Below are 15882 nucleotides of genomic sequence, written 5' to 3' on the forward strand. Positions count from 1 at the left end.
ACCGATGTTGTTTTACGAACACTAATTACCATTACCGGCCCCTTTTCGTTTCTTTGATGGGCATGTGTATGCTGCAGGAAATCCCTCTCTCAGAGATCCTGTCCGTCAGAATGGTAAAACCCTCCCAGGATGGCAGTGGGAGTGGCAGTGGGAGCAGCACAGGGATGAGCAGCGGTGCTCTGGGGCTGGTCGGTGGGGACGGCTTCACCTCCCACTGCTTCGAGATCCAGACTGCCAAGACCACTTACTACGTTGGGGAGCGGGCGGCGGCGGGAGATGGCCTCTCCGACAAGGGCTCTGGTGGAAGCTCCACCTCTGCCTCCAAGCTGCCCGTCCCCTCGGGCTCCTCGGTGGACGAGGAGCAGGAGCAAAGCTGGGTTGGGGTGGAGGTGGCTAAGGAGTGGGAGACCAAGATCCGACAGGCCCTGATGCCAGTGACTCCACAACAGAGTACCACCAGCATCACCAGCACATCAAGCCCAAGTAAGTTACCTCTTCCGATCCTTCCAGGCTGCAAATTGTGGGACATTCACTCATCTCTCATGAAGAAATATGAGAGGGTCGTTGTAGTAAGAAAAAAAATCTATGGAGATCTTTCTTGAATTTTCACTATAGTTTGCTCAAATTAGACAACTATTCACAGTCCTAGTGCTGATGCATTACCAGGGAAGTTCTGTTTGCAGATATTGCATGAGATAAGATGACATAGATGCTGAGTGATGCATCACATTGTGCTGGTAACGGATTGTTTCATCATAGCTTATACTCTGTAGAGATTCACTATCTTATGTCATAATTAGATCTTTTCTATTTTACTTGGACATCTCAATTATATATCGAGCATATTAGTTGTGCTGTAGAGAAGGGAAAAAAATTTTAATATGTTTTGGCTTAGAGGTTGTCTATCACTTTTAATTGATCTCCTATACTTTGTATTCCTGGACTACTGTGCCTTGATCTTCCTACTATGCTTGGTGAATCCCTGTGAAAATTGTGAATGAAGTGTAATCAAGTTTTGCTACAGTCAAATGCCTTTCGGTGTGGTTATCAGCCCAAACTGTGATACTGGGGCTTGTATCTCGTATATTCCAGCCACCCATAGCTCAGTAGAGACAGGTGATATGAAATTTAAGTGATAGATGGTGATTACTTGCGAAGAGCCTGCCTGAAGATTTGAGGCCACCTGCTTACCTGATTTTTCATGTGTCTGTTCTGTTGGTCAATTTGTTCTTTAATCCCATTGTGCGTTCATACCAAACATACGCGGGAGCTTCGTGTAATGCCAAACACAGCCAGCGTCGCTCTCAACAGTCGTCCCATCGCAGCAATCGTACGCGTAAGTTTGCAGGCAGTCACTGGCCCCCACCCTTTCTCCATCCCTGCAGTGGGACTTTTTGTGGGGGATCACTCCAAGGAGAATGGCTGCTAGGAAAGGGAAGCCAGAGGCTGTATCACACACTCCTATCAAGTTGCTAGTAGTAGGAAACACATGTATATAGGAAGAGAGGCTTGTTACCTGCAATAGCTGGCCGATGATTGGCAGGTCTTTGATACAAGAAGCAGGCCCCTGTAGCATAGCTCACACAATGGCCAGATCCCCTTCACGTGTAGGTGCTGTCTCTCTCTACAATATCTGTCACACTCTCTCTTGCAGGCCTTGTGTGAAATGTGCTTAATGCACTTGTGCTTGTCTTAGTGCAAGGCATGTGCGCTGGTTTCTCTTGTGTCCATGACAGCCTTTTCCTGACTGTGAAATTCAGTGGTTTGCCGAACTGTTGTCTTGCGTACTGCATCAGCGTCTTATTCCATCTGTTCTGTTGTACGTCTTCCGCAAAGGCAGTGATGTGCTTGTGTGAAAACTCTTTCCTCCTGGTGTGAATACCTCCATTTCTCTCTCTTTTCCTTGTGTCTCTCAATCCTGCCTAGATGCTGATACTGAGTCACATTTTACAAATCACTTCTTTATGATCTAGAAGTATTTAGCACTCATCTGCACACACCGCAATGTTCTATTCTTGTTGCTGGCCTCTTGCACAACAGACGCACAACAGCACAACATTGCCATATGCCCACAATAGCTGTTGATAGGGAAAACACCACATACACATTCACACACTCTCATATTGCTGTTGCAAATGTAAATTAAGACATGGATTTAGTGATTTGGCAAAAATGATAATGGTAGTTTGAATGTAATGAATAGGACACAATATGTGGACTTTTAATTTGTATTTGGAACAGTGATGAGAGGAACTGTGTTACTGGTTAAGTTACCATATTGCTTTTGCAGTGCTTTAGTGTAACTAAAATTGATTTATGTATGTTCTGTAGATGCATTGTTCTGTACATGCAGCTCCCGTATGATTTGAACAAAAAGCTCCTGAAATGAACCATTTTCAGTGTGATGGTGTTAATATGTATGTATTGAGTCATCATTGAGAATGTGAGCTGTGTATCATATAAGCTGATGTCTCTTTTTCAGGAGCTAATACCAGCTGAATGAAGTGTAGTAATTTTGTTGTTTCAGGTTATCAGTTTTTGTGTTTCATAACTTGCAGGTGCTTTATACTTTGCTCTTGTGTGTGTGTGTGTGTGTGTGTGTGTGTGTGTGTGTGTGTGTGTGTGTGTGTGTGTGTGTGTGTGTGTGTGTGTATGTGTGTGTGTGTATGTGTGTCTGTGTGTGTCTGTGTCTGTGTGTGTGTGTTTCTGTGTTTGTTTGTGTGGCAAGATCTCTGTGGTTGTGTTTGTGTGTTTGTACTTTTGTTTATGGTTGTGTATATGTTAAGCTCACAAGTGATTACTGCACGCCAGTAGATTTCATTGTGGCATTGCACAAAATGGATAAGTGCGCTTCGGTTTTACTGTCATGCTATGTGTCAAAGAAGTGACATCTTCCACATTTGGGTAACCATGTGTTTCAAACACATATATTGTTTGTACTAGTAATTTGAAAGAAAGGAAATTGTGATGTCAGTTAACTTGTAAGTGTACTGAAAAATGGTCAAATCAAGTCACCGACATATCATCAACCTGCAGAAGAAAAGTGAAATGCTTTGTCGGGAATGCAGTGACCTCCGTGCAAGAACAACATACTGTTCAGCTTTGTCCTATGTTGGGTAAAACTGATGTTGGAACTTACAAGTATTATGAGCTTTAGAAGAAGTATTCTGAGGAGCCAGTAGCGAGCAAAGTATCACTGTAATATTCTCCTGATAATGCTGCAACTGTGATCCCACCAACCTATGATGCAGCAGAACAATAGGTATTAATACCCTTTTACCAGGAAGAAAAACTGGTGGAAGAATTCGTATGGGGAAAAAACTGTTGGAAGTGGAGGAATAAGGGAAAAAACATTTGTGAGCAGTACACATTCACACAAACATGTACCCTCTATTATGGGTGACATTGCTAAATTTAAGAGGTTTTAGAGTTTTGTAGAAGATGTATCCTTCCTGAACTGAATTTTCCATTTAGGTCTTCTGTGTTGGGCAATGTCAGAGGGTCAGCATTTTTATTCTTTCTTATTCTTCCTCAGTGTATGAGTACCAGCTATTTGTTGAGCAATGGTTATTTTGTGTCTTCAGTTCCAGACCTTTGCATAATCTTGGGTCACCATTGATCTAGTTTTACCCCCAAGTGCCTTTGTTATGTTTGTTTTCTCTCTGGCCTTGGCTAATCTGTCCATGACAGAGTGCTGCTGCAATGTGTGTGAGCGCATTTTGAAGATTGGTAACAATTCCTGTACCTGTCAATTTTGTTTGCCAGCCTCTGCTCTTTCCTAAATCTAAGCCTCAATGTGAACCCTTTCTTTCTCTGATAATGTAACCCTGGTTCTTAGCATAATTTATGAGTTTATTGTAATTCAATTGAAGTAATGCTTTAATGAAAAGAGGGGGAAAATGTTGCAGCAATACCATCATTCGTGGAGATTTGATACGCTACATGCAGATGATGAAATGAGAAAATTGTGTGTACTCAATGTTTCAATTTTATCTGAGTAATGGTGGTGACAATTTTATTTCCTCTGTCCAATGTGTGTATATTTTTTCAGGAGTTGAAACAAATTCAGGAGTAATACAAATTCCACGAGGGTATAACCCTACACGACATCAAGATCGCAAAGAAGGTAAACTCAAGAATGGAGTGGAATTTTGTGTCATGCTAACAAATATCATGCCCGATTCATTGTAGAGTAGAAATGTTTGAACATGGGTGTACTAATGATTTCTGACTGCAGTCACAGATATTTCAGACAATTAACAGGTTTGGCATCATTGTAGTATATAGCACACTCTATGAATGAAAAAAAAAAAGTCTGAAATTGAATCACTTAATTTTTGGATACGAATAATTCTTCATGAGTTGCATAGTCTGACACACAGTTTTAATGAGATCACCTGGATGATTATTTATTTCAACATTATAATGGTTTATGACAACAGTTAGACTTCAGCTCTGCTGTGGCTTTGCAACTGGTATTCCATACCCCTGCCTACTCACCCCAGCTCCACTGAAATACAAGTGTAGCCTGAGAAGAAAGGATCCATTTCAGATTTGCTGGCTTGCATTGATAGTGTAAATTATCACCATCCCTTCTCCTCCCATTCAGGAACTACCAGTTTAATTCTTCTCTCCCAATTAATCCCCTACCCATCAAATCTGCACACCCCTATTGACTAACAATACTGATAGGGGATTAAGGCATGGACACTTCTGTACCAGACACCCACCCCCTGTAACAAAGAATAGCTTTACCACTCTACTAGTCCTGTTACCCTATCATTCACACACCAGAGAAAATGAATGAGAGTTTGCATAATGAGTCTAATTAAGACAGGTGCCTGTGATTGGTTGAGTGAGAGTCATCCCACAAGTGAATGTACCATCCCTCTTCTCGCACCCACTAACCCATGCAACAGTATCCTTTATTGAAGCCTTGCTAGTAACATCACACATTCATAGTTTACTTCTGTGCATTACAGTGCCTTCTTGCTCATTAACATCCATGACACCATATCATCACTAATATCACCCAGAACTGATTGATACTTGTGAAATCTAATACCAATCAGGAGGATTGTACGAATGTGCTGCAGGTGCTGGGACTTCCTTCTCTGAAGACAAGATGGGATCAGTGACTACCAGGTCGTAGAGAGATCATTGTGTTTGTATTATTGCTTGCTGAGTATTATCTGGGAATTTCTTATTGCCTGTTTCGACTAGTAGTAACCCGAGTCCAGATGCCAGGATTACTGGAGGGTGTTTCACCCTCACTCGTTAGTACCTCTCCCTCACAATCAGTGTTAGCACCTAGCATCCCTATTCACTGCTGTGATGGGGCCTTCTTGGCAGGTGACCCCTGGCAACGGGGTGTCACACTGCCGCAGCTCCCCTGTGTCTGGTGCAGAGGGTCCCATGTCGTCGACCATCACCTCTGCCTCGGGAAGTTCTCCCACGAGGCCATGCAGCATCTCAGCATGTCCTCCACCAACCAGCAACGTCAGCCCAGATGCCAGGTACTTTCGGGTCGTCCACGCAGTCTTCACTTTCACCATCTCGACACGAAAATGGACCACAATGTGTGCTCTGTTGGTAAGAGTAAAGGGGGGCAAACGGGGTGGGTCTGTGAGCAAACTGCCAGACCTACTGCCAATCTACTATACCCTTTCTGTGCGGCAAAGACTCCAGTGAATGAAATGTATGTGGGGGGAACTGCATGTGTTCCCCTGCCTGTGGTCAGTCAGTCCCTCTTTGTGGACTCCTACAAAAGACCTCAGCCAAAGTCCAGTGGAGTCCCTAACTGCTCCTCCCTCACTTACTCTCTCCAAGGTTCCATGAACGCCACAGAGAATGGTGATGAAAAGTATGCTATGGATACATCGTCCGTGGTCAATAAACGAGAGAACAACGACATCAGCCAGCACTATCAGATCTTCCCTGATGAAATTCTTGGATCAGGACAGTTTGGTATCGTCTATGGTGGTGAGTTAAAACTCTTTAGCGACAGTTAATACCCCAAGAAGAATGAGGCTTACATTGGTTTATTTGTGTGTGTGTGTGTTTTTGTTTTTTGGGGTTTTTTTTTTGTTAAGTTAAATTTTGCAGCTGACAAGAATTTTATTCCATTACTTTTTCCTCATTGACTCTGTGACAAATTATGATTCCAAATTTTGCTGTTAATAAGCAATGGGTAAGGAGAGCATAGCACTTATTACTACTTTTAAAGAATAATTCTGCAGGTCAATAATTCATAATGATCCAAAATAGCCAAATGTGTGTGGGGTCCATCAAAACACCTTGTGAAAGTTGTGTATTTAAATGTTGTTATTTGTTTTTTGTTGTTTTTTATTGGACAAAATAGCAAATGCCACAGCCTCAACGTAAGTGTGAAGCACTTTGAACTTTGATTTATCACCTAGGTGTGCATCGGACTAGTGGAAGACAGGTAGCCATCAAGGTCATCGACAAATTCCGCTTCCCAACCAAGCAAGAAACGCAACTCAAGAATGAGGTGGCCATTCTACATGTAAGTTCAAGGTGCACTCAGGTATCTAAAGAACCCAATATCAATGTTGTTTTTTCTTCAGATTTTTCGGTACCATGGGTCTGCTGTTGATGATACTGAATAATCCAAGCACAGTGGTTAACTCTTTATGTCCCACATTTGCACGTCTAACTCAGTCGACGGCGTGCCAACTTTGCATATTCCGCTCAAATGCACAAACCCACCCAAACTGACTGATAAATCGCGGAAAGTCACAGTAAAATGAAAGCATTTCTCATGGTTCCATTCCTATCACATGTAACTTGCAATTTATGTGGTGCTTGACTATCAGCAGGTGCTCTTTACGGGGTTTTCGAGTAAATTCTAAGTTTCCGTCACTGTTAATGTGCAAAAGTAATGTGCAAAAGTAATGCCTCTACAATAAATGTAGCTACTGGTCATTCGGAAGAAAAGCAATCATAGATTTGTCATACATTTTACATCAAAGCTAAGCATGGCATTTTCTCTACAACTTTGCTCCTTACATGCCCTGGGTAACAAAAATCGATTAAAAGTTGCATAAGTTGCATATAACATTTTCCCAAAGCATGACTATGTTGCAGTCTCAGAATAATGTAGCACACAGGGGGTTTACCCCATGGCACATAAAGAGGTGCAATCCTTTTTTTTAAAGTTTGTTGTCATTGTTTTCCAGACTGAGGGAAAAGTGTTTAAATGTCAGAATGAGATGATTTGCAGGGAGATTATTTTGTCAATCATGGCTTCTTCATTCAAGTGGATATATTTTGTTTTCCTCAGTATTGCCATGAGGAGAGTATGGGGGTATATTCCAAGTGACCGGTTTGTAGATGAAAATGATTGTCTAAAAACTAAAATGGGAGAAAATATTGCATAAGTCTCTGGCTGGCTTTTGACTTTGCACTAACCAACTCTAAGTAGTTGTACTTGTAAAGTCGGAATCGGAATATGATAATCATATTGCTGTATTGCAGCTCTGTGATATACTTTTCACTTTTGTGGGTACAACTATTCAGAGTGCTTCATAAACTGATATAAATGGTCAGATTGCATCACAAAGTCCCCTTTGCCAGGACAGATGGAGTGTATTAAGTAGAATACCAGTCAAGTGTCCACCTCCAATCACTGCTGCTAGTTGTCTACTGGGTAACGTGAAGTAGAGTGAGCAGACGCATTAGAGTCTGAACAAAGAATGAAGAGGATTGAAAGTGTCTTGTGGGAGTTCAAGATTGCCTCAGAGTTGTGTTGTTTCTCTCTGTTGCAAATGGAGATGTGACTTAGAGGGTAAAAAATGAGCTTCACTCGATAATGATGGATGAGTAGTGTAACTTACATGAGTAAAAGGAAGCTGATGTCTGCTAGCTGCCACCAGACTTGTGGTCTGTACAAGTTCTTTGTTCCTAAAAGACAAAAGCATCACCTCTTGGTCCATCTAGTGAGGGCATGGAGAGGACAATAAGTCTTGAAGCCAAGCCCCACTATGGCTCCTCTATTGTTGTGTTATCCTCTGCTAGCCCTCATTGTGATGAGTAGGAATCTTGTTCCTAAATGGTTGTGGCTACCAGGTGCTTAGTGAGACCAGAGAGAATGGATTACTAAACACCATTCATAGTCAAAAGCCAATGGAAAGTCACCATCACTTTAGGGAACATATTACCTTGATACACTAGATGATGCGATGAATGATGCTCTGAATTGTCTAGGAGAAGAAGGTACTTACATGAGAGCAATGATAGTAATGTGTGTCAGCAAACAGCAAATCATAAGAACATGACACGATACATTGTATGTACAACCTATAGATGCACCCTTTACACACATATTGATACCTCCTTGGTTCAAAGATTGCCAACAAAAGGCTCTAGTCCTCAAAATCTGTGCTTGTGTGTGTATTATTGTAGAGATGTTCATTTTGCAGGTACAAGTGTATTTTACATACCTTGAATTATATGATGATGTTGGCAGCAGGCTTGCTCAATGTGATGAGGGGAAAGTGCAGGTAGCATTCTGTAAAGTGTTACTGGAATAAGTCTGTGCACCATGTTTTACTCCTTCATCATGGTTGAAAGTATGTAGGGCAAATGGTATCAGTGCTGTATTGAGTCAAAAGTATGTATGACATGTATTCTAGGAGTACTATGGAAGAATGTAAATTACTCTCTGTGACAGGCAAATGACCCTATGTAGGTGCCTCATGTTTAGTACCAAGCATTATCTTGTTTCAGTCTGTTTTTTTAATTGCATATATATATATGTGTGTGTGTGCTAAAGCTTTGTCTTCTTTTGCTAAGTTGTCAAACGACAAAACTGTGAGGGGAGGGGGTTATATATTCCATGGTCATGAAAGGTTTTCATATGTCAGAAGTAGAACACTTCTGTGCCTTTTCATTCCTGCTCTCTTCACAGCCTGTATTATTTACATATTTTCACTGTCCAACATTCTTGTGTATCTGGTACCGTGCAGAAAGTTCGCCATCCTGGTGTGGTCAACCTGGAGCAGATGTTTGAGACACCGGAGCGCGTCTTCGTCGTCATGGAGAAGCTGAAGGGAGACATGCTGGAGATGATCCTGTCCAGTGTCCACGGCAGGCTGTTTGAGAGAGTCACCCGCTTCCTTGTCTCCCAGGTAAGATGACTGATGCTCGTTGTCAGCTCGTAACATATTAATTTTGTTGCTGCTCTGATGTTGTTGTTTTTTGTTTGCTTGTTTCATATCCCATTATAGCAGAGCTACCAAGTCTCACACATTCTGCGTGAGACTCAAGCATTTAGGGGCCATCTCACGATCTCACGCATGGCACCCATTTTTCTCACGCATCGGGCGAAGTCTGCAACTTGGGCCTATACTAATGAGCATAGCTCAAAATATTAAAGTGATAGTTGCAATTGAAGGTATATTTTCCTTTTGTCTTTCAAAATAAGTAAAAATAGTCACTTAAGTATGCACCTGATCGCACCATTAAGATCTAAAAATTGAAAAAAGCTCCCTACCGTGGGAGGCCGCAGGGGAGAAAACCCCTCCCACACCCTCTCTCGCACGCACATTCGCCAGCCGAGATGCCGAGTCATGAAAATCTCACTCATAAAATTTTTTTGAACTTGACATCCCTGTTGTAGCTTTACTGGTGTGACAAAGTTGCCAGAGAAACTGTTTTGGTGGGACTACATATGAGGGGCTGCAGTTTCTTTGTGTCTGAAAAAACAAATGAAAGTGTGGAGGAGAGTTGTTCATGGCATTTTGGTTTACTCTACATATTGAAAGGACTGAAAATGATTCAGTGACTTATTCGTAATGTTCAATCCATCCTATTGATTTGTTTTTATTAAGTATCTTTGATAAGGCATCATATACAAAGCAATAAATAATGGAAAGCTGATTCAAATTTGCTGTTAGAGATGTAAAATCATTGGGTTTTGAATATATGTCAACTTTTGCATATTGCCTATCATATTCCCTGTTGGATGTTTCATTGTATGATAAGCAGGTCTATATGACCAAGATATGATTGCATTTACTGTAAGGGTATCTTCCCGTATTCTTTGTCACTTAAACTCTGATAACACATAATGTGCGGTTCACATTTTATTGCAGATCTTGATAGCCTTAAAGTACCTCCATACTAAGAACATTGTCCACTGTGACTTGAAGCCTGAGAATGTCCTACTATCATCTGATGGGGATTTCCCCCAGGTAAGCATACGTACATACATACATTCATACATACATACATACATACAAACACACATTGTGACATTTGCGTTGTGCCTTTTCCAAAGGGTACACAACATGAATAACAATATATCAGACATCATAGATTACAACTTATAGAGTAGTAGAAAAAAAATAACAGTGTAAAATATATAACATTACTGAAATAAATGGGATTTAAATCCTTCTCAAACAGTGCAGTGGATGATGTATTTGCTAATGAGGGGGTAATGAATTTCAAAGTTTGGTGGCAATGTGTGTGAAAGAACGATCTCCAGCCATTTTGTGGGTAGTTGGAATGACTGAGGAAATTTGCTTTGAAGATTGTAAGTAGCACATAGATTCGTGGATGTGGAGTTGTTCGTTGATGTCTGATAATGAATTATTGGCCCCTTTATGAATGGAGTTAAAGACAGTGGTTAATATCTTATACTGACTTCTTTGGTGAATTCTAAGCCATTGTAATTGAGCAATAAGGGGAGGAGATGTGTTTAGGCGTCATGTAGACAAGAAGAGCAGCTTTGTTCTGCAGAGATTGAAGGCATACCATATTCTTCTTTGTGATGCCATTGAGCAGGGAATCACAGAAATCTAAATGAAATGTTATTAAGGCCACTATGTAACATGTGTCTTTATAAATATAATACTTCATTCTACTCTAATTACATACTGAATATGATATGAGGCTATCATGGTGAGATCCAGCACATTATGGAGAAAGTCATGTATAAGGCTACAGCTCAGGCATTAAGTCATATATTGGAACACAAATGTCAACAGTGTAATTGAGTTTCGTTATGCTCTTCCCAAGTCCGATAGTAGCACAGATGATAGCTATTAACAATGTGGATATGATGCATCGATTTTGAATTGCATTTTTTTCACAGGTCAAGCTATGTGACTTTGGATTTGCCCGCATCATCGGTGAGAAATCATTCCGTCGCTCCGTGGTGGGTACCCCGGCCTACCTGGCACCCGAAGTCCTGAGAAGTAAAGGCTACAACCGCTCACTGGACATGTGGTCTGTTGGGGTCATCATTTATGTCAGGTAGGTGGCTCATCACTGGCACAGTGTCCTGGTACTGGCATGGTGCCTTACTGCTGTTGTAGGTATCCACTTATTGGTAGAGGTTCACCTGTACCAGTATAATGCCCTAGTATTGGTATGGTGCTCCAGTCCTTGTATAGTGCTCCAGTATCGGTATAGTGCCCAAATACTGCTTTAATACCCTTGATTGTTGATTTGGGGTGTACATGGTATGTACACACGTAATTTTAAAGTTTTTTATCGCTGTTTATTTTCAAACATTCTTACAGCTCAAAGGTGTAAACCACATAATTTATCTGTAGGCTTCTCCTATCGTGCAAATATCAAGATACGATTAATAATACTTTTACTTCCACGATATAACAGAAACTGCGTATGGATATGAAATACATACTGTATCGAAGCAGGCACATGGAAACTATGGTTGTCCATTAATTTCACAAGATGACATATACTGAAGTTGATCAAGACTGCTGAAACTGTTAGCTTCCTTAAATGAGATGACATATTGATAGCAATGACTGAAAAGTGAATGACACTCTTATTCATGCATATGGGACACACTTACCTCAGTAAGCTTTTGTTACTTTTACTGTATTGACTACCGCTTGGTATCTTTTGCTCTCATCTATGTATATGTGCATCTTCCACCTATGTCATTGAAGAGATAGAGCATGATGATTGGTACTTAAGTGAGTGAAGGACTGAGGTATGAAAAATGAAATCTGACTTACTGTGACTATCTGAGACTGGAAGCTTGTATGTATTTACCTCTCTGCCCTCATTTCCTTCCCCTAATCACACAGTCTAAGTGGAACGTTTCCCTTCAACGAGGATGAGGAGATCACAGACCAGATCCACAACGCAGCGTTCATGTTCCCTCCAAACCCGTGGAGTGAAATATCAGAAGCAGGTTAGTCAAGCTAAGTGAACACAAGAGGAAGTTTTTGGCATGTTCACTCAATTTATGCACATCATCTCAGGATTACTCCTCAATACAGAGCTTTTAACAGAGAAATTCTCTCTCTTATGAAGTCACCAGTTGCACTTTGCCAGACTAGATGTACTGATGGTAAAACAAGTAGTATTTGGTATTGGTTCGTGATTACAATGAATATAAAGAGAGCAATCTATTATCATTTTGCCTATTGTGAAAACAGAGAGCTGGCACTAATTGGATGAGATACTCTAAGAATTTCTCACATTTGACAGATTGGCAGTTCAGCAGAAATGAATCCGGTGTCTATGCTTTCAAGTGCTTTCCTTTACAAAGATAAACTTTTGCATGTTCCTAATGGTGTTACTGTATGTCAGAGATGAAATTGCATCAAATTCAGGCAATGCCAGAATTAATGCTTAGCAGATTTTAAACTAACCACACAAAAAGTAAATAAATAAATAGATAAATAAATAGAAGAATGAATAAATAAATAAATGAATAAATAAATAGATAAATAAATAGATAAATAAATAAATAGATAAATCAATCAATCAATAAATCAATCAATCAATGAAAATGATCTGCTGACATAAGTAGGTTACAATGTTTGAAATCTAAGAGAAAGAAAGAGCTTTGATGATGGCTGTCATAATTGATTGATTGATTGAATGATCACTTGATTGTTTGACTGACTGTCGGACTGACTAGCTGACTGACCGACTGACCAACCAACTGACTGATTGCATGAGTGATCACAAGCGTGATGTAATAAATTATGTTTTTGTCTGGTACTTTTGTGTTTCACAGCCATTGATCTGATCAGGAACCTCCTACAAGTGAAGATTCGCAAGCGCTACACAGCCGACAAGTCTCTAGCTCACCCGTGGCTGCAGGTAAGTGCAAACACAATTCATGTTACTGTAAGGGATAGAGAGTAAGATTAGAATGAAAAAACACCAAGGCTGACCATGTCCACCTGTGTTCCCATGGAAAATACCAAATTTGCAAAGAACAAATTGAAAGCTCATAAAGTTTGTGATTCATTTGCATTTCTTTCTACCGATCTTAAAGGTTGTCCGGACACATTTGTTTCTGATAAGAAATGCTTACACATCTGAAGAATGGTTGGGGGGGGGGGGGTGGGGGGGGGGGGAGTGAAAAGAAAAAAGACAAATTCTGTGACTTTCATCACGATTTCATGCTCTGAACAGATATTTGTCTCCTGCTCACCACTATTATGTCACTACTTTGTGTGTAACACCTCACTCCTGTACACAGGACTACCAGACGTGGCTAGACCTCCGAGAGCTGGAAGCCATGGTTGGCCAACGGTACTTGACACACGAGAGCGATGATGAACGATGGGAGGCCTACCGGCAGCAGCTGGATGCTGGCAATGACCCTTCCTCTCAAAACCCAGGGGGGGAACTCCCCTGACACCAACTCCACCCACCTACAACTCAGCCCTGTGAGGCACATGGACCGTGTCAGCACGCTGTGAGTCAGCCAAGGGGGAGTGTCGCTGAGCCCCATTGTGTGGGACTGCTCTCATTGCGTTTGACACCACTCGTCTAGGAGATGGAGATGGCGGGAGTAAGTGCGTCATTTGAGATCATCCTGTAGATGTGTGTGAAGCATTGGAGCACTGTGATGCCAAAGTCACCAGCAAGTGTTTAGTCATGTTGTGAACAAACAAACGGAACATCCAGACAGTTGTGATTTTTTTTTTCTTATTTGTTCAACTCTCCCTAACCCCTACTCAGCCTCTCTGTCTACATCATTTCAGTAATGTCTGTCATGTCCAAGAAAACAGGAAGAGGAGAGCACCCTTGAGGTACTATCATCATTACCACGGTCAGTTATGTAACCTCTTTGAACTGGCTCGGCTAATGTAATAGTAATGAATGATGATAACCAGACTAAGGAAAGCAGATGACCACCTTTTCACCATGCACAAACGCGGGTCCCTCCATTGTTGGCTTTTCCATTGATGACATCAATCTCAAGAAAAGTGTTGAGGAAATGCCAGCACTTCTTGCAACCTAGTTTCCTGGAAGAGTAGTGCACAGTGATAGTCCGAGCCAAATGCATCAGAGAATCCTTGGGATTATCTTTGCACACCTACACAACAAAGTGCCCGCTCACCATCTCTCCCATGCCGCCATCCAGCTGCAATCATGCTAAGTGTATAGCATTTCTAACAAGCCTGCGGAGAGATTCTCCGCCGATAGAGGAAAGGAGATCCAAAGCACAGCTCAATGCAGCGAGCACATTGATGATGTGTATTATCCTAGTAGCCGCCAACCTCTATCCTGTCCTTGGTAACTCCCGAAGATCTCCAGCTAACCGAGGCGACTTGATATTCAGGGCTGCCGCCCATTGTGAGCACAGGAGGTGGGGCTGAACTTGGTGACAGACTAATGAATCCTTCTAGACTCTCTGTGGCATGCAATGTGTTGTTATGGTGCTGCAGGGGACAAAGCAGGCAGTGAGACATTTAGCGATTCTCATCAAATGTGTCATCAGATTAGAGTTAAAAAACGAAGATGTGTTGTGTTGATGCTTTCTTTCCAATAGAACTGCCTGCGTTGTAACGTAGAGACTTGCGTCCATTTATACCAGGTTGTGTTCTCTGTGAGAAATAACAAAAAAAAAAAGAAGACTCTCTGCGCCGGACAATTAAAGGAGAAAAAAACACAAAAAACAAAAGACAGCTGTGTGCCTTCACGAACATACACAATTGACCTCTGTGATTGATGAACATTGGAGATAAAGACTTGAAGCAGACTGAGATGAACAGACTGACAACTCAAATCATCACCCTTGCTTGAGAAGTATTGAAGAAGTTAGAGGATGTGAAATGTAAACAAGCCTAGCGTTGGAATCAGACAACCACTTCTCACCGGCTATTTTTAAAGTTCTCCCAGTGACCATGTGTTCCGCACAAACGTGACCCATATGCTGTTGTTTATTTATGATTGGGTTTTTTTTTTTTTGTGGTTTTCTGACATTATTCATCCTATGGAGACTGAACAAATTAGCTGGATTTCATGGACAACAAAGAGATGGACCTGTGTTTGTTTGATTTTTTAAAGTCTGTTAAATCTTTCATTGTCACTTTTTAAAAGTTTTGTGCAATATATAGCCCCACGAGTGGAAACCCTGGGGTGTTTATGCTGATATAGAGTGTAGTAAACAATTGTGTGTATTTAGACATGAGTGTATGATATAACTATCAGGAAATATGATATCAAATGCATTTTAGGGAGTCAAAGTTGATATGATGTTGTGTTCTTATCTGTAAATGGTCAAAGTATGCACACATTTCCCCCTCCCCCTCCTTTTTTTATGATTTCCTATTTTATACAAATCAGTGGTTTGCTGAAAGTATTGCTCTTATTACTTGGTCACATTATGAAAAAGATACATGGACACAAATGGTTTTGTTGGATTGTGAAATTTGTGACAAGATAACCTCTCCTGTCCTTCCCCTTGACAATGAATTCCCCATTCTTTGTTCAGTATAATGTATTGTAAAATTTACAGTGTGTTGTTTACATGAAACAGAAGCTCTCTACAAGGCTGTATTATTGAATCCTAGCTGTTTGATGTACATTTCTGCCAGGCGTTTGTTGTTATGATTCTCAAACTTTTTTTTGGTA

The 15882-nt window shown here is 41.0% G+C and overlaps 1 protein-coding gene across 4 annotated transcripts in view; it reads left to right on the forward strand.

Annotated features, from left to right (window-relative positions):
* Window positions 1–14203, forward strand: part of LOC139711027 (serine/threonine-protein kinase D3-like) — an 82009-nt gene extending 67806 nt beyond the window's left edge. For 3 of the 4 annotated variants that reach the window (XM_071622949.1, XM_071622950.1, XM_071622952.1), the window contains 10 exons: window positions 78–483; window positions 4052–4126; window positions 5830–5982; window positions 6420–6526; window positions 8988–9149; window positions 10116–10214; window positions 11120–11280; window positions 12087–12193; window positions 13028–13113; window positions 13499–14203. In XM_071622949.1, the coding sequence (XP_071479050.1) occupies window positions 78–483; window positions 4052–4126; window positions 5830–5982; window positions 6420–6526; window positions 8988–9149; window positions 10116–10214; window positions 11120–11280; window positions 12087–12193; window positions 13028–13113; window positions 13499–13657 (1515 nt within the window). In that variant the 3' untranslated portion in view covers window positions 13658–14203. The remainder of the gene's footprint in view (window positions 1–77; window positions 484–4051; window positions 4127–5829; window positions 5983–6419; window positions 6527–8987; window positions 9150–10115; window positions 10215–11119; window positions 11281–12086; window positions 12194–13027; window positions 13114–13498) is intronic. The other variant, XM_071622951.1, reaches the window with a different exon arrangement.
* The last annotated feature ends 1679 nt before the right edge of the window (window positions 14204–15882 follow it).

Source organism: Diadema antillarum, unplaced genomic scaffold, assembly GCF_040938485.1.
Source record: "Diadema antillarum isolate AM-2024a unplaced genomic scaffold, OU_Dant_1.0 seq00001603_RagTag, whole genome shotgun sequence".
Taxonomy (NCBI): Eukaryota; Metazoa; Echinodermata; class Echinoidea; order Diadematoida; family Diadematidae; genus Diadema; species Diadema antillarum.